At 41.6% G+C, this 24,783-nt stretch overlaps 1 protein-coding gene across 3 annotated transcripts in view; it reads left to right on the top strand.

Moving 5' to 3' along the window:
- The window catches only part of Pdk (pyruvate dehydrogenase kinase), a 355,431-nt gene that overhangs the window by 115,335 nt on the left and 215,313 nt on the right, over positions 1-24,783 (top strand). For all 3 annotated transcript variants that reach the window (XM_071660241.1, XM_071660240.1, XM_071660238.1), the window contains exon 2: positions 5,934-6,144. In XM_071660241.1, coding sequence (XP_071516342.1) covers positions 5,934-6,144 — 211 coding nt within the window. The remainder of the gene's footprint in view (positions 1-5,933; positions 6,145-24,783) is intronic.

Raw genomic sequence — 24,783 nt, 5'->3', positions numbered from 1 at the left:
GTTGCAGTGGAATTTATTAAAAAAGGGGGTGACTATTATTGACTGGTTGGTAAGGTTATCTAATATATGTATGACTCATGGTGAGGTGCCTGAGGATTGGCGGAATGCGTGCATAGTGCCATTGTACAAAGGCAAAGGGGATAAGAGTGAGTGCTCAAATTACAGAGGGATAAGTTTGTTGAGTATTCCTGGTAAATTATATGGGAGGGTATTGATTGAGAGGGTGAAGGCATGTACAGAGCATCAGATTGGGGAAGAGCAGTGTGGTTTCAGAAGTGGTAGAGGATGTGTGGATCAGGTGTTTGCTTTGAAGAATGTATGTGAGAAATACTTAGAAAAGCAAATGGATTTGTATGTAGCATTTATGGATCTGGAGAAGGCATATGATAGAGTTGATAGAGATGCTCTGTGGAAGGTATTAAGAATATATGGTGTGGGAGGCAAGTTGTTAGAAGCAGTGAAAAGTTTTTATCGAGGATGTAAGGCGTGTGTACGTGTAGGAAGAGAGGAAAGTGATTGGTTCTCAGTGAATGTAGGTTTGCGGCAGGGGTGTGTGATGTCTCCATGGTTGTTTAACTTGTTTATGGATGGGGTTGTTAGGGAGGTGAATGCAAGAGTTTTGGAAAGAGGGGCAAGTATGAAGTCTGTTGTGGATGAGAGAGCTTGGGAAGTGAGTCAGTTGTTGTTCGCTGATGATACAGCGCTGGTGGCTGATTCATGTGAGAAACTGCAGGAGCTGGTGATGGAGTTTGGTAAAGTGTGTGAAAGAAGAAAGTTAAGAGTAAATGTGAATAAGAGCAAGGTAATTAGGTACAGTAGGGTTGAGGGTCAAGTCAATTGGGAGGTAAGTTTGAATGGAGAAAAACTGGAGGAAGTAAAGTGTTTTAGATATCTGGGAGTGGATCTGGCAGCGGATGGAACCATGGAAGCGGAAGTGGATCATAGGGTGGGGGAGGGGGCGAAAATCCTGGGAGCCTTGAAGAATGTGTGGAAGTCGAGAACATTATCTTGGAAAACAAAAATGGGTATGTTTGAAGGAACAGTGGTTCCAACAATGTTGTATGGTTGCGAGGCGTGGGCTATGGATGGAGATGTGCGCAGGAGGATGGATGTGCTGGAAATGAGATGTTTGAGGACAATGTGTGGTGTGAGGTGGTTTGATCGAGTAAGTAACGTAAGGTAAGAGAGATGCATGGAAATAAAAAGAGCGTGGTTGAGAGAGCAGAAGAGGGTGTTTTGAAATGGTTTGGTCACATGTAGAGAATGAGTGAGGAAAGATTGACCGAGAGGATATATTTGTCCGAGGTGGAGGGAATGAGGAGAAGTGGGAGACCAAATTGGAGGTGGAAAGATGGAGTGAAAAAGTCGGGGCCTGAACATGCAGGAGGGAGAAAAGAGGGCAAGGAATAGAGTGAATTGGATCGATGTGGTATACCGGGGTTGACGTGCTGTCAGTGGATTGAATCAGGGCATATGAAGCGTCTGGGGTGAACAATGGAAAGCTGTGTAGGTATGTATTTTTGCGTGTGTGGACGTATGTATATACATGTGTATGGGGGTGGGTTGGGCCATTTCTTTCGTCTGTTTCCTTGCGCTACCTCGCAAACGCGGGAGACAGCGAGAAAGCAAAAAAAAATATATATTATATTTATTTATTTATTTATTTATTTTGCTTTGTTGCTGTCTCCCGCATTTGCGAGGTAGCGCAAGGAAACAGACGAAAGAAATGGCCCAACCCATCCCCATACACATGTATATACATACACGTCCACACACGCAAATATACATACCTATACATCTCAATGTACACATATATATACACACACAGACACATACATATATACCCATGCACACAATTCACACTCTCTGCCTTTATTTGTTCACATGCCCTGATTCAATCCACTGACAGCACGTCAACCCCGGTATACCACATCGATCCAATTCACTCTATTCCTTGCCCGCCTTTCACCCTCCTGCATGTTCAGGACCCGATCACTCAAAATCTTTTTCACTCCATCTTTCCACCTCCAATTTGGTCTCCCACTTATATATATATAATGGAATGGTCTTGACCGGGGCATTTATTTGACCGAAATGTCTCAGCTGACATGAAAAAGGAGTTGATAAATGTGACATAATTTATATTACTGAAGGGATCTTATTCTGTTGGTGAGCACCATAAGCTGGCAGACTTAGCCTTAAGCATAAAAGATGTATGATTATTAATAAAGCCAATGATGGTTCACCACTACAGGGAGGGGGGTGTACAGCTGGTGACCCTAGGGGACAGTCAACCCCACAAGACAGTGTGTAGAGAACAGCCAGTGACCCAGGGGACAGTCAACCCCACAAGACAGTGTGTAGAGAAAAGCCAGTGACCCAGGGGACAGTCAACCCCACAAGACAGGCCAATGTTCATGACTCAGCATCACCTCAGGGATGACCACTAGATTGCTCCTTTTTCACCTAACCCTTGAGGGCAACTGTCCTGTGTGGCAACTGTCATTTGGGGTGCTGTTCTCTTATCAGTATATCTCCATTCTAGTACCAGAGCAGAGATATGTTCGTATTTTATAACTAGAAATATGTCACCACTGAAAAACCAAATATCTGAGATCATCGTAGGACTAATGATATGCCCACTGCATGAAGAAATATACCACTGTAGAACAAGAAGTGTTATCACTGCTGGGCCAGGAACATGGCAGCGGCACAAGGGGACCGAAGCTCCCCACTTTCAAAAGTAGGGGGTGCTCAAATCCTCCATTTTGTTTAGAATTAGTTGTATAGAACTTCAGTATAGTGTATGGTTGCCTTCATTGCTCCAGTGAGCCCCCTTCTCCCCCACTATTTAGAAGCTGCCACCATCTCCGCATGCCATTATTGGAAGACCAGAGGTGTGTTACCCCTGCAGGACCAGAGGTGTGTTACCCCTGTGGGACCAGAAATGTCTTGCTACCATAGTACTAGAGAATTATCTCTGCAGCTGGACTTAAGATATGTCACCACAGATGTGTCACTAATCCAAGACCAAAGATGTGCCAGTGATGCTGCTCTACTGCAGGATCAAAAATGTGTAACCTCAGTAGGACCAAAGATGTGGCTCATAACTCAGGTCTGAACTTAACTGTAGAAGCTCACCAGAGGTGAGGAAACTGTAGAAGCTCACCAGAGGTGAGGAAGAGGTATAAAAGGTCTCATTAAGAACAATAAAGATGCTTCCACTGTTGGAGTGAATTGCAGCTCTGGAAAAGTCATAGCTCAGCCAGCAAAGGAAAGCAAACCTGTCAAATGAACTGAAGAACAAAGATCATAAGTTATGTGAGACCTAGAAAAAAGTAGAAAGGGCTATCTATAAGACAGAAAAGTCCTCAGATATTTTTCTTTTTAATGGAGAACGTAGATTGAGGGATTAGAGGATGACAAGTTCCATCGGGCCCACTAAGAATAGAAAAGGACATATTTACAGATGAAAACAAGGAATGAAGTAAGATATCAAGAAAGCAGTCTGAATCAGTGTTCATTAAGCCAAAACTGATCTTTATCCCTTTCACTGCTCATTGGATTTTATGTTTAACCAACTGTGCTTTATGTTGGGAAAAATCAAAACATTCACAAGTGCACAGAAAAATATTTTGAAACTAGTCATGGAGGCTAACCTCTTCATTCATCTAACTAGTATAACTAACACACCTGCTAGAACTATGGAAATTATAGTTTTGAAATGTGATTACAACCATCAGACCACACAAACCTGGCAGTTTCATATGCCAAAACTCTCTTCTTGATACCACTTTCACCCCTGCTTACCATATCTTTCTTGTTTATAACATTTGCATGTAGATCCAGTTCATGAAATTCTTACTCATCTCTTTCAGTATCAGTAGTTCCAATCAGTGCCACAGCTTTCTCATTTGAATATGACTCGCATTTTATTTTTTATGCATTGAACTGGAAGGAATACCATGCTATGGGAGATGGAGGGTCATGAATGATACACTCGGCATGATTGTGAATAGGTTACTGAGTGGTGGGTTATGGGTTGCAGGCACATGTTCTTTGTTCAAGGAAGTGGCCATTATCCAAGAACTTTAAAAAGATATTGTACATTATAAGGCCCTGCAAGCATGGATATTCAATTTGATTTTGAATCAAGAATGAGAATTGTATTTGCTTTGGTAGTTAGGGCTCTGATTTAATTATGTTAAAGCTACATTACTTCCAGTATACAACTTGACCATATCTTACACCATAGCATCATACGAGATGAGCATGAAGCTGTATTCACAAAATATTTTCTTCCTAATGATTAAGTACTATTGATTTTTTAGAAGGAAGTACCGTGCATTTTGTTCTCAAGATTTAATTTTATACATGTTGGATGTGAAAGCATTCATCATAGAAAAAGAAATAATTTTTTGTGATTTGAAATTGTATTCCATTTTTTCTTTTTTTCTTTCTTTTAAAGTATTCGCCATTTCCCGTGTTAGCGAGGTAGCGTTAAGAACAGAGGACTGGGCCTTTTTTGGAATATCCTCACCTGGCCCCATCTGTTCCTTCTTTTGGAAAAAATAAAAAAAATTCATTCAGTTTATGACCCTTATAATCCATATCTGCACAGTCAAGTTGCTTTATGATTCAGTCTGATGAAATTATTTAGGGATAATTCAGTTTAGAATTTTTTATTTGCAACTATATTAGCAAATCCCTGCTTGGGGATAGCAGACTGAAGTCCAATCCCCATCTGGGGATGAAAGTAGAGAACAGGTCAAGCATAAGTTACCCAAACAAATTCTTCGTAAACAGCAGTCCCTTAAGTCACACAGCAGATTTCATGACTACTCTGAAGGACTTGAAAAGGGCCGTTAAAAGCATACTTATAGTATACATTTGCTGCAGGACTGGACTTTTGGAACTTATAAAGCATTATTAGCACAGGCCCTAAACATCTGAAAAGAAAGCCTGAACTTGGGCATGATTCCAGAAATTTTTGAATGACTCACATAACTCCACTCCAAGAAGGAGGAATGAGAGTGATCTCAAAAAACTACCTATGGGTAGAACTGACATTGCACATCGTTTTAGTATTTAGCTTTTTTAGGGGCCCAAAAAACAATTAATGTTTTTGTCAAATGTATAATTGTTAGAAAAAAGAAATTATCCATCTGGCTATTGATTGACAGTTGACCTGTTTTATGTCATATTGACAGGCTCCTGGTGTGGCTGGACAAACATATGTGGCAAGGAAATGTTATAAGCTTTGATTCTCCCTATTTTATTTTGTACCTGGTCTCTCTTTGCTATTTTATAGCAAATTGTAGGGCCCCATAACAGGCCATGCACATTGCTAAAGGAGGTATTCAACCATGATTCACTGAAGGGAAATAAACAGTTGCCTAGAGAATTTTCCACCTACTTGTTTTGTCAAATGTAACCTGTAGTTGGATCCTTAGTTTACAAATTTTTATATCCTTTAACCATACTTTTGTTAATAAGGAGAAAAGGCTTCTAATTATAACATTATGATATACTGTGTCTTAAAGAAATGCATGAACACTAGTTTTGCAGGTACACTGAATCAGGTTAAGATTACAGTAAGAAATATGTGATTGTTTTGGTGATGACATGAAAAGGGAGTTTAAGAACTTACAATGAACAGAAAAGGTAAGAAGAGAAACAAGGTTTTATGTAATTTGAAAAGAGAGCTTCTATTTACCAGATATCTTTAACTCTCCCATTTACAATAGTTAGAGCAAGTACATGCAGCCTTTTCTACCAAGGGCCCATAGTGCCTATTATTAGTAAAGATGTGTATGTTTACCCTAATCCTTTAAGGGAATATCTGTTATCCAATTATAAACATTGCTTCAAAAATGATTTTCCCATTGTCTTTGAGTTTTTTTTTGTAAACAGAATTTTCTTTCTATTTTCAGGTGAAAATGCCACCAACAGTGACTCCTACTTGTTCTTACGTAAGGAGCTGCCAGTACGATTGGCAAATATTATGAAAGAATTTCATCTGTTACCAGAAAAACTCCTGCACATGCCATCTGTGTGTACTGTGCGTGACCTCTACCGTATGAGCTTTGTGGACCTTCTAGAATTTGAAAGTGGTGATAGCTCCAAGTCTGCAACCCTGGACAAGTAAGCATATTGTTTGTAGCATATTGGTAACATTGAGGTTAGTTTTGATACATCTTTTAATCTTACATGTTAGACATTTTCTGTGCATTACACATGACAGCTAGAGACTGAGTGTGAACAAATGTGGCCTTTGTTGTCTTTACCTAGTGCTGCTTCGCACGCGTGCAGGGGGAGGGGGGTGCCATTTCATGTGTGGCGGGGTGGCGATGGGAATGGATGGAGGCAGCAAGTATAAATATGTGTGTATATATGTATAAGTCTGTGTATGTATATGTATGTATATGTCAAAATGTATAGGTATGAATATGTGTGTGTGTGAGTGTGTATGTATATACATGTGTATGTGGGTGAGTTGGGCCATTCTTTCGTCTGTTTCCTTGCACTACCTAGCTAACATGGGAGACAGTGACAAAGTATGATAAAAAATGAATAGATGTTAGTCATTAATGTTTTTAATTTTATGCATGCTTTGCAAGAACATAGGAAAATAATATTTCTAGGTATATTTATTTATTTTACTTTATTGCTGTCTCCCGCGTTAGTGAGTTAGCGCAAGGAAACAGAATAAAGAATGGCCCAACCCACCCACATACACATGTATATACATACACGTCCACACAAACAAATATACATACCTATGCATCTCAACGTATACATATATATATATATATATATATATACACACACAGGCATATACATATATACACTTGTACATAATTCATACTGTCTGCCTTTATTCATTCCCATCGCCACCCTGCTACACATGAAATAACAACTCCCTCTCCCCGCATGTGCACAAGGTAGCGCTAGGAAAAGACAACAAAGGCCACATTCGTTCACACTCAGTCTCTAGCTGTTATATATAATGCACCGAAACCACAGCTCCCTTTTCACAACCAGGCCCCACAGAACTTTCCATGGTTTACCCCAGACGCTTCACATGCCCTGGTTCAATCCATTGACAGCGCGTTAACCACGGTATACCACATCATTCCAATTCACTCTATTCCTTGCCTGCCTTTCACCCTCCTGCATGTTCATGCCCCGATCACTCAAAATCTTTTTCTCTCCATCTTTCCACCTCCCATTTGGTCTCCCACTTCTCGTTCCCTCCACCTTTGACACATATATCCTCTTGGTCAATCTTTCCTCACTCATTCTCTCCATGTGACCAAACCATTTCAAAACACCCTCTTCTGCTCTCTCAACCACACTCTTTCAGTTACCACACATCTCACTTACCCTATTATTACTTACTCGATCAAACCACCTCACACCACATATTGTCCTCAAACATCTCATTTCCAGCACATCCACCCTCCCCCGCACAGCTCTATCTATAGCCCACGCCTCGCAACCATATAACATTGTTGGAACCACTATTCCTTCAGACATACCCATTTTTGCTTTCCAAGATAATGTTCTCGACTTCTACACACTCTTCAACACTCCCATAACTTTCACCCCCTTCTCCACCCTATGATTCACTTCCACTTCCATGGTTCCATCCACTGCCCAATCCACTTCCAGATATCTAAAACACTTCACTTCCTCCAGTTTTTCTCCATTCAAACTTACCTCCCAATTGACTTGGCCCTCAACCCTACTGTACCTAATAACCTTGCTCTTATTCACATTTACTCTCAGCTTTCTTCCTTCACATACTTTACGAAACTCGGTCACCAGTTTCTGCAGTTTCTCACACAAATCAGCCACCAGCGCTGTATCATTAGCGAGCAACAACTGACTCGCTTCCCAAGCTCTCTCATCCACAACAGACAGCATACTTGCCCCTGTTTCCAAAACTCATGCATTCACCTCCCTAACAACCCCATCCATTAACAAATTAAACAACCATGGAGACATCACACACCCCTGCTGCAAACCAACATTCACCGAGAACCAATCACTTTCCTCTCTTCCTACACATACACATGCCTTACATCCTCAATAAAGACTTTTCACTGCTTCTAACAACTTGCCTCCCACACCATATATTCTTAATACCTTCCAGAGCATCTCTATCAACTCTATTATATGCCTTCTCCTGATCCTTAAATGCTACATACAAATCCATTTGCTTTTCTAAGTAGTTCTCATACACATTCTTCAAAGCAGACACCTGATCCACACATCCTCTACCACTTCTGAAACCACACTGCTCTTCCCCAATCTGATGCTCTGTACATGCCTTCGCCCTCTCAATCAATACCCTCCCATATAATTTTCCAGGAATACACAACGAACTTATACTTCTGTAATTTGAACTCTCACTCTTATCCCCTTTGCCTTTGTACAATAGCACTATGCAAGCATTCTGCCAATCCTCAGGCACCTCACCATGAGTTATACATACATTAAATAACCTTACCAACTAGTCAACAATACAGTCACCCACGTTTTTCATAAATTCCACTTCAGTACCATCCAAACCTACTGCCTTGCCGGCTTTCATCTTCCGCAAAGCTTTTACTACCGCTTCTCTGTTTACCAAATCATTCTCCCTAACCCTCTCACTTTGCACACAACCTCGACCAAAACACCCTATATCTGCCACTCTGTCATCAAACACATTGAACAAACCTTCAAAATACTTACTCCATCTCCTTCTCACATCACCACTAGCCTCCCACTATCACCTCCCCATTAGCCCCCTTCACTGAAGTTCCCATTTGTTCCCTTGTCTTACGCACTTTATTTACCTCCTTCCAAAACATCTCTTTATTCTCCCTAAAATTCAATGATACTCTTTCACCCCAACTCTCATTTGCCCTCTTTCTCATATCTTGCACCTTTCTCTTAACCTCGTGCCTCCTTCTTTTATTCATCTCCCAGTCATTTGTATTATTTCCCTGCAAAAATCGTCCAAATGTCTCTCTCTTCTCTTTCACTAATAATCTTACTTCTTCATCCCACTACTCACTACCCCTTCTAATCTGCCCACCTCCCACACTTCTCATGCCACAAGCATCTTTTGCACAAACCATCACTGCTTCCCTAAATACATCCCATTCCTTCCTCATTCCCCTTTCGTCCTTTGTTCTCACCTTTTTCCATTCTGTACTCAGTCTCTCCTCGTACTTCCTCACACAAGTCTCCTTCCCAAGCTCACTTACTCTCACCACTCTCTTCTTTTCTGAAAACCTCTACAAATCTTCACCTTCGCCTTATCTTATGATATGAGAAAGTGGCTTATTTGTGGCATCCAGATGACTCATCATCACTAATACCCTCCCTTCACAGACATTTCTTCACTTTCTCAAGAAGTGTACCATGATTTTTCTTTAATTATTTTTCTTTGTCCATACTTACCATTTTACTGTTTGTTCTAAACATCCAACATTTTATTGTCAGACTACATTTAGCTTTTTGGCAGTCTCATTTTTAGGCATAACTGCCAAATATTGTATGGTATGTACTTAAGATTGATTTTAATTTTTTTTTTTTTATCCTTAGAAATGTACCCTTGCATGTTGCCACTTTTCACAGACTTTCTTTGCATCACTTTGTCATGTCTGTATAGTTTCCTTTGCTTTATTTTCATTTTATGTTTAGTCCTTGTTATCAGCCATAAACTTTTTCAGTATGACATTACTGAAAACCTTAAAAGACATTTATGTTTAACCTGCTGCTGTGATATAGAAAAATTCCTGTCAAAATTATTCTGTCCTGTTTTAGTTGAAGAAAATTCCTACTAGAATAGTATACTTTCCCCATATTGGATTGGAGGAATTGAGTTGATAGTTGAGGGCCCTCAGTGGTGATTTGAATACTTTGATACTCCTTGTTTATGTGAATGTATGATGATTTTAGGTATTTTTGGGTGTAAATTTGTTTTCCACATACTTAAGGAAATAACACACTTTATGTTTTTTTTATAGTTTTTCTTATCTGTGATTTTACACATGCCTTACATATTATTCACATATTTTTTATACCAATGCTATTTGTTGTGTGGTGGGATAGCGACAGGAATGGATGAAGGCAAGCAAATATGGATATGTACATGTGTATATATGTATGTCTGTGTATGTATATGTTGATATGTTACATATGAATGTGTGCGTATATGGGCGTTTTTATATATATATATATATATATATATTTTTTTTTTTTTTTTTCTTTTTTTTTTTTTTTTTATACTTTGTCGCTGTCTCCCGCGTTTGCGAGGTAGCGCAAGGAAACAGACGAAAGAAATGGCCCAACCCCCCCCCCCCATACACATGTACATACACACGTCCACACACGCAAATATACATACCTACACAGCTTTCCATGGTTTACCCCAGACGCTTCACATGCCCTGCTTCAATCCACTGACAGCACGTCAACCCCTGTATACCACATGACTCCAATTCACTCTATTTCTTGCCCTCCTTTCACCCTCCTGCATGTTCAGGCCCCGATCAAACAAAATCTTTTTCACTCCATCTTTCCACCTCCAATTTGGTCTCCCTCTTCTCCTCGTTCCCTCCACCTCCGACACATATATCCTCTTGGTCAATCTCTCCTCACTCATTCTCTCCATGTGCCCAAACCATTTCAAAACACCCTCTTCTGCTCTCTCAACCACGCTCTTTTTATTTCCACACATCTCTCTTACCCTTACGTTACTTACTCGATCAAACCACCTCACACCACACATTGTCCTCAAACATCTCATTTCCAGCACATCCATCCTCCTGCGCACATCTCTATCCATAGCCCACGCCTCGCAACCATACAACATTGTTGGAACCACTATTCCCTCAAACATACCCATTTTTGCTTTCCGAGATAATGTTCTCGACTTCCACACATTCTTCAAGGCTCCCAAAATTTTCGCCCCCTCCCCCACCCTATGATCCACTTCCGCTTCCATGGTTCCATCCGCTGACAGATCCACTCCCAGATATCTAAAACACTTCACTTCCTCCAGTTTTTCTCCATTCAAACTCACCTCCCAATTGACTTGACCCTCACCCCTACTGTACCTAATAACCTTGCTCTTATTCACATTTACTCTCAACTTTCTTCTTCCACACACTTTACCAAACTCAGTCACCAGCTTCTGCAGTTTCTCACATGAATCAGCCACCAGCGCTGTATCATCAGCGAACAACAACTGACTCACTTCCCAAGCTCTCTCATCCCCAACAGACTTCATACTTGCCCCTCTTTCCAGGACTCTTGCATTTACCTCCCTTACAACCCCATCCATAAACAAATTAAACAACCATGGAGACATCACACACCCCTGCCGCAAACCTACATTCACTGAGAACCAATCACTTTCCTCTCTTCCTACACGTACACATGCCTTACATCCTCGATAAAAACTTTTCACTGCTTCTAACAACTTGCCTCCCACACCATATATTCTTAATACCTTCCACAGAGCATCTCTATCAACTCTATCATATGCCTTCTCCAGGATCCATAAATGCTACATACAAATCCATTTGTTTTTCTAAGTATTTCTCACATACATTCTTCAAAGCAAACACCTGATCCACACATCCTCTACCACTTCTGAAACCACAATGCTCCTCCCCAATCTGATGCTCTGTACATGCCTTCACCCTCTCTATCAATACCCTCCCATATAATTTCCCAGGACTACTCAACAAATTTATACCTCTGTAATTTGAGCACTCACTTTGCCCCATTGCCTTTGTACAATGGCACTATGCAAGCATTCCGCCAATTCTCAGGCACCTCACCATGAGTCATACAAACATTAGATAACCTTACCAACCAATCAACAATACAGTCACCCCCTTTTTTAATAAATTCCAATGCACTACCATCCAAACCTGCTGCTTCGCTGGCTTTCATCTTCCGCAAAGCTTTTACTACCTCTTCTCTGTTTACCAAATCATTCTCCCTAACCCTCTCACTTTGCACACCACCTTGACCAAAACACCATATATTTGCCACTCTATCATCAAACACATTCAACATACCTTCAAAATACTCACCCCATCTCCTCACATCACCACTACTTGTTATCACCTCCCCATTAGCCCCCTTTCCTGATGTTCCCATTTGTTCCCTTGTCTTACGCACTTTATTTACCTCCTTCCAAAACATCTTTTTATTCTCCCTAAAATTCAATGATACTCTCTCACCCCAACTCTCATTTGCCCTCTTTTTCACCTCTTGCACCTTTCTCTCGACCTCCTGCCTCTTTCTTTTACATATCTCCCAGTCATTTTCATTATTTCCCTAGCAAAAATCGTCCAAATGCCTCAGTCTTCTCTTTCACTAATAATCTTACTTCTTCATCCCACCACTCACTACCCTTTCTAATCTGCCCGCCTCCCACGCTTCTCATGCCACAAGCATCTTTTGTGCAAGCCATCACTGCTTCCCTAAATACATCTCATTCCTCCCCCACTCCCCTTATGCCCTTTGTTCTCACTTTTTCCATTCTGTATTCAGTCTCTCCTGATACTTCATAATACAAGTCTCCTTCCCAAGCTCACTTACTCTCACCACTCTCTTCACCCCAACATTCTCTCTTCTTTTCTGAAAACCTCTACAAATCTTCACCTTCGCCGTCCACAAGATAATGATCAGACATGCCTCCAGTTGCACCTCTCAGCACATTAACATCCAAAAGTCTCTCTTTCGCACTTCCTATCAATTAACACGTAATCTAATAATGCTCTCTGACCATTACTCCTATTTACTTACGTATACTTATGTATATCTCTCATTTTAAACAAGGTATTCCCAACCACCAGTCCTTTTTCAGCACATAAATCTACAAGCTCTTCACCATTTCCATTTACAACACTGAACACCCCATGTACACCAATTATTCCCTCATCTGCCACATTACTCACCTTTGCATTCAAGTCACCCATCACCATAACCCGGTCTCGTGTATGAAAACTACAAACACACTCATTCAGCTGTTCCCAAAACACCTGCCTCACATGATCTTTCTTTTTATGCCCAGGTGCATATGCACCAATAATCACCCATCTCTCTCCATCCACTTTCAGTTTTACCCATATCAATCTAGAGTTTACTTTCTTGCACTCTATAACATACTCCCACCACTCTTGTTTCAGGAGTAGTGCTACTCCTTCCCTTGCTATTGTCCTCTCACTAACCCCTGACTTTACTCCCAAGATATTTCCAAACCACTCTTGGCTCTGAGTGAAATGAAGCTCAAGGGTGAAGTAGGAGTGATGGACAGAGAGCGTTACTGGATTACGTATTAATTGATAGCCGCGCGAAAGAGAGACTTTTGGATGTTAATGTGCTGAGCGATGCAACTGGAGGGATGTCTGATGATTATCTTGTGGAGGTGAAGGTGAAGATTTGTTGAGGTTTTCAGAAAAGAAGAGAGAATGTTGGGGTGAAGTGAGTGGTGAGAGTAAGTGAGCTTGGGAAGGAGACTTGTGTGAGGAAGTACCAGGAGAGACTGAGTACAGAATGGAAAAAGGTATGAACAAAGGAGGTAAGGGGAGTGAGGAAGGAATGGGATGTATATAGGGAAGCAGTGATGGCTTGCGCAAAAGATGCCTTTGGCATGAGGAGCGTGGGAGGTGGGCAGATTAGAAAAGATAGTGAGTGGTGGGATGAAGAAGTAAGAGTTTTGTGAAAGAAAAGAGAGAGGCATTTGGATGATTTTCACAGGGGAAATAATGCAAATGACTGGGAAATGTATAAAAGTATGAGGCAGGAGGTCAAGAGAAAGGTGCAAGAGGCAAAAAAGAGGGCAAATGAGAGTTGGGGTGAGAGAGTATCATTAAATTTTAGGGAGAATAAAAAGATGTTTTGGAAGGAGGTAAATAAAGTGCGTAAGACAAGGGAGCAAATATGAACGTCAGTGAGGGGGCTAATGGGGAGGTAATAACAAGTAGTGTTGATGTGAGAAGGAGATGGAGTGAGTATTTTGAAAGTTTGTTGAATGTGTTTGATGATAGAGTGGCAGATATAGGGATGTTTTGGTTGAGGTGGTGTTTAAAGTGAGAGAGTTAGGGAGAATTTGGTAAACAGAGAAGAGGTGGTAAAAGCTTTGCGGAGGATTAAAGCCGGCAAGGCAGCAGGTTTGGATATTGCAGTATTATTATTATTATTTTGCTTTGTCGCTGTCTCCCGCGTTTGCGAGGTAGCGCAAGGAAACAGACGAAAGAAATGGCCCAACCCACCCCCATACACATGTATATACATACATGTCCCCACATGCAAATATACATACCCATACATCTCAAGGTACACATATATACACACACAGACATATACATATATACACATGCACACAATTCACACTGTCTGCCTTTATTCATTCCCATCGCCACCCCGCCACACATGGAATAACAACCCCCTCCCCCTCATGTGTGTAAGGTAGCGCTAGGAAAAGACAACAAAGGCCCCATTCGTTCACACTCAGTCTCTAGCTGTCATGCAATAATACCTGAAACCACAGCTCCCTTTCCACATCCAGGCCCCACAGAACTTTCCATGGTTTACCCCAGACGCTTCACATGCCCTTATTCAATCCATTGATAGCACGTCGACCCCGGTATACCACATCGATCCAATTCACTCTATTCCTTGCCCGCCTTTCACCCTTTCTGCATGTTCAGGCCCCGATCACTCAAAATCTTTTTCACTCCATCTTTCTACCTCCAGTTTGGTCTCCCACTTCTCTTCGTTCCCTCCACCTCCGACACATATATCCTCTTGGTCAATCTTTCCTCACTCATTCTCTCCATGTGCCCAAACCATTTCAAAACACCCTCTTCTGCTCTCTCAACCACGCTCTTTTTATTTCCACACATCTCTCTTACCCTTACATTACTTACTCGATCAAACCACCTCACACCACATGTTGTCCTCAAACATCTCATTTCCAGCACATCCACCCTCCTGCGCACTACTCTATCCATAGCCCACGCCTCGCAACCATACAACATTGTTGGAACCACTATTCCTTCAAACATAGCCATTTTTGCTTTCGGAGATAATGTTCTCGACTTCCACACATTCTTCAAGGCTCCCAGGATTTTCACCCCCTCCCCCACCCTATGATCCACTTCTGCTTCCATGGTTCCATCCACTGCCAGATCCACTCCCAGATATCTAAAACACTTTACTTCCTCCAGTTTTTCTCCATTCAAACTTACCTCCCAGTTGACTTGACCCTCAACCCTACTGTACCTAATAACCTTGCTCTTATTCACATTTACTCTTAACTTTCTTCTTTCATACACTTTACCAAACTCAGTCACCAGCTTCTGCAGTTTCTCACATGAATCAGCCACCAGCACTGTATCATCAGCGAACAACAACTGACTCACATCCCAAGCTCTCTCATCCCCAACTGACTGCATACTTGCCCCTCTTTCCAAAACTCATGCATTCACCTCCCTAACAACCCCATCCATAAGCAAATTAAACAACCATGGAGACATCACACACCCCTGCCGCAAACCTACATTCACTGAGAACCAATCACTTTCCTCTCTTCCTACACGTACACATGCCTCACATCCTCGATAAAAACTTTTCACTGCTTCTAACAACTTGTCTCCCACACCATATATTCTTAGTACCTTCCACAGAGCATCTCTGTCAACTCTATCATATGCCTTCTCCAGATCATAAATGCTGCATACAAATCCATTTGCTTTTCTAAGTATTTCTCAAATACATTCTTCAAAGCAAACACCTGATCCACACATCCTCTACCACTTCTGAAACCATACTGCTCTTCCCCAATCTGATGCTCTGTACATGCCTTCACCCTCTCAATCTATACCCTCCCATATAATTTACCAGGAATACTCAACAAACTGTTTACCTCTGTAATTTGAGCACTTACTCTTATCCCCTTTGCCTTTGTACAATGGCACTATGCACGCATTCCGCCAATTCTCAGGCACCTCACCATGAGTTATACATACATTAAATAACCTTACGAACCAGTCAACAATACAGTCACCCTCTTTTTTAATACATTCCAGTGCAATACCATCCAAACCCACCGGCTTTGCCGGCTTTCATCTTCCGCAAAGCTTTTACTACCTCTTCTCTGTTTACCAAATCATTTTCCCTAACCCTCTCACTTTGCACACCACCTCGACCAAAACACCCTATATCTGCCACTCTATCATCAAACACATTCAAGAAACCTTCAAAATACTCACTCCATCTCCTTCTCACATCACCACTACTTGTTATCACCTCCCATTAGCCCCCTTCACTGAAGTTCCCATTTGCTCCCTTGTCTTACGCACTTTATTTACCTCCTTCCAGAACATCTTTTTATTCTCCCTAAAATTCAATGATACTCTCTCACCTCAACTCTCATTTGCCCTCTTTTTCACCTCTTGCACCTTTCTCATGACCTCCTATCTCTTTCTTTTATATATCTCGTACTCATTTGCATTTTTTCCCTGCAAAAATCATCCAAATGTCTCTCTCTTCTCTTTCACTAACAATCTTACTTCTTCATCCCACCACTCACTACCCTTTCTAATCAACCCACCTCCCACACTTCTCATGCCACAAGCATCTTTTGCACAAGCCATCACTGCTCTCCTAAATACATCCCATTCCTCCCCCACTCCCCTTACGTCCTTTGTTTTCACCTTTTTCAATTCTGTACCCAGTCTCTCCTGGTACTTCCTCACACAAGTCTCCTTCCCAAGCTCACTTACTCTCACCACCCTCTTCTCCCCAACATTCTCTCTTCTTTTCTGAAAACCCATACAAATCTTCACCTTTGCCTCCACAAGATAATGATCAGACATCCCTCCAGTTGCACCTCTCAGCACATGAACATCCAAAAGTCTCTTTTTCTCGCGCCTGTCAATTAACACGTAATCCAATAACGCTCTCTGGCCATCTCTCCGACTTACATACGTATACTTATGTATATCTCACTTTTTATTGCAGTGGAATTTATTAAAAAAGGGGGTGACTGTATTGTTGACTGGTTGGTAAGGTTATTTAATGTATATATGACTCATGGTGAGGTGCCTGAGGAGTAGCGGAATGCTTGCATAGTGCTATTGTACAAAGGCAAAGGGGATAAGAGTGAGTGCTCAAGTTACAGAGGTATAAGTTTGTTGAGTATTCCTGGGAAATTATATGGGATGGTATTGATTGAGAGGGTGAAGGCATGTACAGAGCATCAGATTGGGGAAGAGTAGTGCGGTTTCAGAAGTTGTAGAGGATGTGTGGATCAGGTGTTTGCTTTGAAAAATGTGTGTGAGAATTACATAGAAAAGGAAATGGATTTGTATGTAGTATTTATGGATCTGGAGAAGGCATATGATAGCGTTGATAGAGATGCTCTGTGGAAGGTATTAAGAATATATTGTGTGGTAGGTAAGTTCTTAGAGCAGTGAAAAGTTTTTTTTTGAGGATGTAAGGCAATATGTACATGTAGGAAGAGAGGAAAAGTGATTGGTTCTCAGTGAATGTTGGTTTGCGCCAGGTGTGCGTGATGTCTCCATGGTTGTTTAATTTGTTTATAGATAGGGGTTGTTAGGGAGGTGAATGCAAGAGTCTTGGAAGGAGGGGCAAGTATGCAGTCTGTTGTGAATGAGAGAGCTTGGGAAGTGAGTCAGATGTTGTTCGCTGATGTTACAGCGCTGGTGGCTGATTCATGTGAGAAGCTGCAGAAGCTGGTGACTGAGTTTGGTAAAGGGTGTGAAAGAAGAAAGCTGAGAGTAAATGTGAATAAGGGCAAGGTGATTAGGTACAGTAGAGTTGAGGGACAAGTCAATTGGGAGGTAAGTTTGAATGGAGAAAAACTGGAGGAAGTGAAGTGTTTTAGATATCTGGGAGTGGATTTGGCAGCAGATGGAACCATGGAAGCGGAAGTGAATCATAGGGTGGGGGAGGGGACGAAAGTTCTAGGAGCGTTGAAAAATGTATGGAAGTCGAGAACGTTGTCTTGGAAAGCAAAAATGGGTATGTTTGAAGGAATAGTGGTTCCAACAATGTTATATGATTGTGAAGTGTGGGCTATAGATAGAGTCGTGTGGAGGAGGGTGGATGTGCTGGATATGAGATTTTTGAGGACAATATGTGGTATGAGGTGGTTTGATGGAGTAAGTAATGAAAGGGTAAGAGAGATGTGTGGTGATAAAAAGAGTGTGGTTGAGAGAGCAGAAGAGGGTGTTTTGAAATGGTTTGGTCACATGGAGAGAATATGTGAGGAAAGATTGACAAAGAGGATATATATGAGGTGGAGGGAGTGAGAAGTAGGAGACGAAATTGGAGGTGGAAAGATGGAGTGAAAAAGATTTTGAGTGATCAGGGCCTGAACTCGCAGGAGGGTGAAAGGCATGCAAGGAATAGAGTGAATTGGAACGATGTGGTATACCGGGGTCGACGTGCTGTCAGTGGATTGAACCAGGGCATGTGAAGCATCTGGGGTGAACCATGGAAAGTTGTGTAGGGCCTGGATGTGGAAAGGGAGCTGTGGTTTTGGTGCACTATACAAGACAGCTAGAGAGTGAGTGTGATCGAATGTGGCCTTTGTTGTCTTTTCTTAGCGCTACCTCGCGCACATGCGGGGGGAGGGGGTTTTCATTTCATGTGTGGTAGGGTGGTGACGGGAATAAATAAGGGCAGACAGTATGAATTATGTACATGTGTATATATTTATACGTCAGTGTGTGTATATATATGTATGTATACGTTGAGATGTATATATGTATATATATATATATATATATATATATATATATATATATATATATATATATGTATATGGTTGTTTAATTTGTTTATGGATGGGGTTGTTAGGGAGGTGAATGCAAGAGTTTTGGAAAGAGTATGAAGTCTGTTGGGGATGAGAGAGCTTGGGAAGTGAGTCATTTGTTGTTCGCTGATGATACAGCGCTGGTGGCTGATTCATGTGTGAAACTGCAGAAGCTGGTGACTGAGTTTGGTAAAGTGTGTGAAAGAAGAAAGTTAAGAGTAAATGTGAATAAGAGCATGGTAATTAGGTACAGTAGGGTTGAGGGTCAAGTCAATTGGGAGGTAAGTTTGAATGGAGAAAAACTGGAGGAAGTAAAGTGTTTTAGATATCTGGGAGTGGATCTGGCAGCGGATGGAACCATGGAAGCGGAAGTGGATCATAGGGTGGGGGAGGGGGCGAAAATCCTGGGAGCCTTGAAGAATGTGTGGAAGTCGAGAACATTATCACGGAAAGCAAAAATGGGTATGTTTGAAGGAATAGTGGTTCCAACAATGTTGTATGGTTGCGAGGCGTGGGCTATGGATAGAGTTGTGCACAGGAGGATGGATGTGCTGGAAATGAGATGTTTGAGGACAATGTGTGGTGTGAGTTGGTTTGATCGAGTAAGTAACGTAAGGGTAAGAGAGATGTGTGGAAATAAAAATAGCGTGGTTGAGAGAGCAGAAGAGGGTGTTTTGAAATGGTTTGGGCACATGGAGAGAATGAGTGCGGAAAGATTGACCAAGAGGATATATGTGTCGGAGGTGGAGGGAACGAGAAGTGGGAGACCAAATTGGAGGTGGAAAGATGGAGTGAAAAAGATTTTGAGTGATCGGGGCCTGAACATGCAGGAGGGTGAAAGGAGGGCAAGGAATAGAGTGAATTGGATCGATGTGGTATACCGGGGTTGACGTGCTGTCAGTGGATTGAATCAGGGCATGTGAAGCGCCTGGGGTAAACCATGGAAAGCTGTGTAGGTATGTATATTTGTGTGTGTGTGGACGTATGTATATACATGTGTATGGGGGTGTGTTGGGCCATTTCTTTCGTCTGTTTCCTTGCGCTACCTCGCAAACGCGGGAGACAAAAAAAAAAAAGAAATATATATTATAAAAAATATATATATATATATATATATATATATATATATATATATATATATATATATATATATATATATATATATATATATATTTCCCTGGGGATAGGGGATTAAGAATACTTCCCACGTATTCCCTGCGTGTCGTAGAAGGCAACTAAAAGGGGAGGGAGTGGGGGGCTGGAAATCCTCCCCTCTCGGTTTTTTTTTTCAATTTTCCAAAAGAAGGAACAGAGAATTGGGCCAGGTGAGGGTATTCCCTCAAAGGCCCAGTCCTCTGTTCTTAACGCTACCTCGCTAATGCGGGAAATGGCAAATAGTTTGAAAGAAAGAAAAGAAAATATTGAAAGAAAAGAAAAATATATATATATATCATCCCTGGGGATAGGGGAGAAAGAATACTTCCCACGTATTTCCTGCGTGTCGTAGAAGGCGACTAAAAGGGGAGGGAGCGGGGGGCTCGAAATCCTCTCCTCTCGTTTTTTTTTTTTTTTAATTTTCCAAAAGAAGGAACAGAGAAGGGGGCCAGGTGAGGATCTTCCCTCAAAGGCCCAGTTCTCTGTTCTTAACGCTACCTCGGTAATGCGGGAAATGGCGAATAATTTGAAAGAAAGAAGTATATATATATATATATATATATATATATATATATATATATATATATATATATATATATATATATATATATATATATATATATATATATATATATATTTTTTTTTTTTCATACTATTCGCTATTTCCCACGATAGCAAGGTAGCATTAAGAACAGAGGACTGGGCCTTTGAGGGAATATCCTCACCTGGCCCTCTTCTCTGTTCCTTCTTTTTGGAAAAAAAAAAAAAAAAAAAAAAATATATATATGTATTTTTTTTTTTGATGTTTTGGAAACAGACGAAAGAAATGGCCCAACCCACCCCCATACACATGTATATACCTACGTCCACACACGCAAATATACATACCTACACAGCTTTCCATGGTTTACCCCAGACGCTTCACATGCCCTGATTCAATCCACTGACAGCACGTCAACCCCGGTATACCACATCGCTCCAATTCACTCTATTCCTTGCCCTCCTTTCACCCTCCTGCATGTTCAGGCCCTGATCACACAAAATCTTTTTCACTCCATCTTTCCACCTCCAATTTGGTCTCCCTCTTCTCCTCGTTCCCTCCACCTCTGACGCATATATCCTCTTGGTCAACCTTTCTTCACTCATTCTCTCCATGTGCCCAAACCATTTCAAAACACCCTCTTCTGCTCTCTCAACCACGCTCTTTTTATTTCTCCACATCTCTCTTACCCTTACGTTACTTACTCGATCAAACCACCTCACACCACACATTGTCCTCAAACATCTCATTTCCAGCACATCCATCCTCCTGCGCACCACTCTATCCATAGCCCACGCCTCGCAACCATACAACATTGTTGGAACCACTATTCCTTCAAACATACCCATTTTTGCTTTCCGAGATAATGTTCTCGACTTCCACACATTCTTCAAGGCTCCCAGAATTTTCGCCCCCTCCCCCACCCTATGATCCACTTCCGCTTCCATGGTTCCATCCGCTGCCAGATCCACTCCCAGATATCTAAAACACTTTACTTCCTCTAGTATTTCTCCATTCAAACTTACCTCCCAATTGACTTGACCCTCAACCCTACTGTACCTAATAACCTTGCTCTTATTCACATTTACTCTTAACTTTCTTCTTTCACACACTTTACCAAACTCAGTCACCAGCTTCTGCAGTTTCTCACATGAATCAGCCACCAGCGCTGTATCATCAGCGAACAACAACTGACTCACTTCCCAAGCTCTCTCATCCCCAACAGACTTCATACTTGCCCCTCTTTCTAAAACTCTTGCATTCACCTCCCTAACAACCCCATCCATAAACAAATTAAACAACCATGGAGACATCACACACCCCTGCCGCAAACCTACATTCACTGAGAACCAATCACTTTCCTCTCTTCCTACACGTACACATGCCTTACATCCTCGATAAAAACTTTTCACTGCTTCTAAGAACTTGCCTCCCACACCATATATTCTTAATACCTTCCACAGAGCATCTCTATCAACTCTATCATATGCCTTCTCCAGATCCATAAATGCTACATACAAATACATTTGCTTTTCTAAGTATTTCTCACATACATTCTTCAAAGCAGACACCTGATCCACACATCCTCTACCACTTCTGAAACCACACTATTCTGATGAATAGATAAAATGAATAATATATATATATATACATACATATATATATACATATAATTTTTTACATATATATATACATATATACATATATACATATTTTTTTTATTATTATTATACTTTGTCGCTGTCTCCCGCGTTTGCGAGGTAGCGCAAGGAAACAGACGAAAGAAATGGCCCAACCCCCCCCCATACACATGTATATACATACGTCCACACACGCAAATATACATACCTACACAGCTTTCCATGGTTTACCCCAGACGCTTCACATGCCCTGCTTCAATCCACTGACAGCACGTCAACCCCGGTATACCACATCGCTCCAATTCACTCTATTCCTTGCCCTCCTTTCACCCTCCTCCATGTTCAGGCCCCGATCACACAAAATCTTTTTCACTCCATCTTTCCACCTCCAATTTGGTCTCCCTCTTCTCCTCGTTCCCTCCACCTCCGACACATATATCCTCTTGGTCAATCTTTCCTCACTCATCCTCTCCATGTGCCCAAACCACTTCAAAACACCCTCTTCTGCTCTCTCAACCACGCTCTTTTTATTTCCACACATCTCTCTTACCCTTACGTTACTCACTCGATCAAACCACCTCACACCACACATTGTCCTCAAACATCTCATTTCCAGCACATCCATCCTCCTGCACACAACTCTATCCATAGCCCACGCCTCGCAACCATACAACATTGTTGGAACCACTATTCCTTCAAACATACCCATTTTTGCTTTCCGAGATAATGTTCTCGACTTCCACACATTCTTCAAGGCCCCCAGGATTTTTGCCCCCTCCCCCACCCTATGATCCACTTCCGCTTCCATGGTTCCATCCGCTGCCAGATCCACTCCCAGATATCTAAAACACTTCACTTCCTCCAGTTTTTCTCCATTCAAACTCACCTCCCAATTGACTTGACCCTCAACCCTACTGTACCTAATAACCTTGCTCTTATTCACATTTACTCTTAACTTTCTTCTTCCACACACTTTTCCAAACTCAGTCACCAGCTTCTGCAGTTTCTCACATGAATCAGCCACCAGCGCTGTATCATCAGCGAACAACAACTGACTCACTTCCCAAGCTCTCTCATCCCCCACAGACTTCATACTTGCCCCTCTTTCCAAAACTCTTGCATTTACCTCCCTAACAACCCCATCCATAAACAAATTAAACAACCATGGAGACATCACACACCCCTGCCGCAAACCTAAATTCACTGAGAACCAATCACTTTCCTCTCTTCCTACATGTACACATGCCTTACATCCTCAATAAAAACTTTTCACTGCTTCTAACAACTTTCCTCCCACACCATATATTCTTAATACCTTCCACAGAGCATCTCTATCAACTCTATCATATGCCTTCTCCAGATCCATAAATGCTACATACAAATCCATTTGCTTTTCTAAGTATTTCTCACATACATTCTTCAAAGCAAACACCTGATCCACACATCCTCTACCACTTCTGAAACCACACTGCTCTTCCCCAATCTGATGATATATATATATATATATATATATATATATATATATATATATATGTATCAGGTTGATGTTGCTAAGACTTAAAGTCTGTAGGTACTGATGGTTGATTATTGGTGCTTATGCACCTTGCTGTGAGAAGAAAGATCATGAGAGGCAAGTGTTTTTGGAGGAGATGAGTGTGTCAGCAGTTTTGATGTACAAGATCGGGTATTAGTGATGAGATTTTAATGCGAAGGTACGTAATGTGGCAGTAGAGGGTGTAATTGGGGTGCATGGGGTATTGATTGTTATTAAGGGAAATGGTTAAGAGCTTGTGGACTCGTGTGTTCATTATTAGAGTATGTTTTTTTTTTTTTTTTTTTTTTTTTTTTTTACTTTGTCGCTGTCTCCCGCGTTTGCGAGGTAGCGCAAGGAAACAGACGAAAGAAATGGCCCAACCCCCCCCCATACACATGTACATACACACGTCCACACACGCAAATATACATACCCACACAGCCCTCCACGGCCCACCCCGGACGCTCCACATGCCCTGATTCAATCCACTGACAGCACGTCAACCCCTGTATACCACATCGCTCCAATTCACTCTATTCCTTGCCCTCCTTTCACCCTCCTGCATGTTCAGGCCCCGATCACACAAAATCCTTTTCACTCCATCTTTCCACCTCCAATTTGGTCTCCCTCTTCTCCTCGTTCCCTTCACCTCCGACACATATATCCTCTTGGTCAATCTTTCCTCACTCATTCTCTCCATGTGCCCAAACCATTTCAAAACACCCTCTTCTGCTCTCTCAACCACGCTCTTTTTATTTCCACACATCTCTCTTACCCTTACGTTACTTACTCGATCAAACCACCTCACACCACACATTGTCCTCAAACATCTCATTTCCAGCACATCCATCCTCCTGCGCACAACTCTATCCATAGCCCACGCCTCGCAACCATACAACATTGTTGGAACTACTATTCCTTCAAACATACCCATTTTTGCTTTCCGAGATAATGTTCTCGACTTCCACACATTTTTCAAGGCTCCCAAAATTTTCGCTCCCTCCCCCACCCTATGATCCACTTCTGCTTCCATGGTTCCATCCGCTGACAG

The sequence above is a fragment of the Panulirus ornatus genome, chromosome 69 (assembly GCF_036320965.1).
Source record: "Panulirus ornatus isolate Po-2019 chromosome 69, ASM3632096v1, whole genome shotgun sequence".
Lineage (NCBI taxonomy): Eukaryota > Metazoa > Arthropoda > Malacostraca > Decapoda > Palinuridae > Panulirus > Panulirus ornatus.
This window is presented reverse-complemented; position numbering and strand designations above follow the sequence as displayed.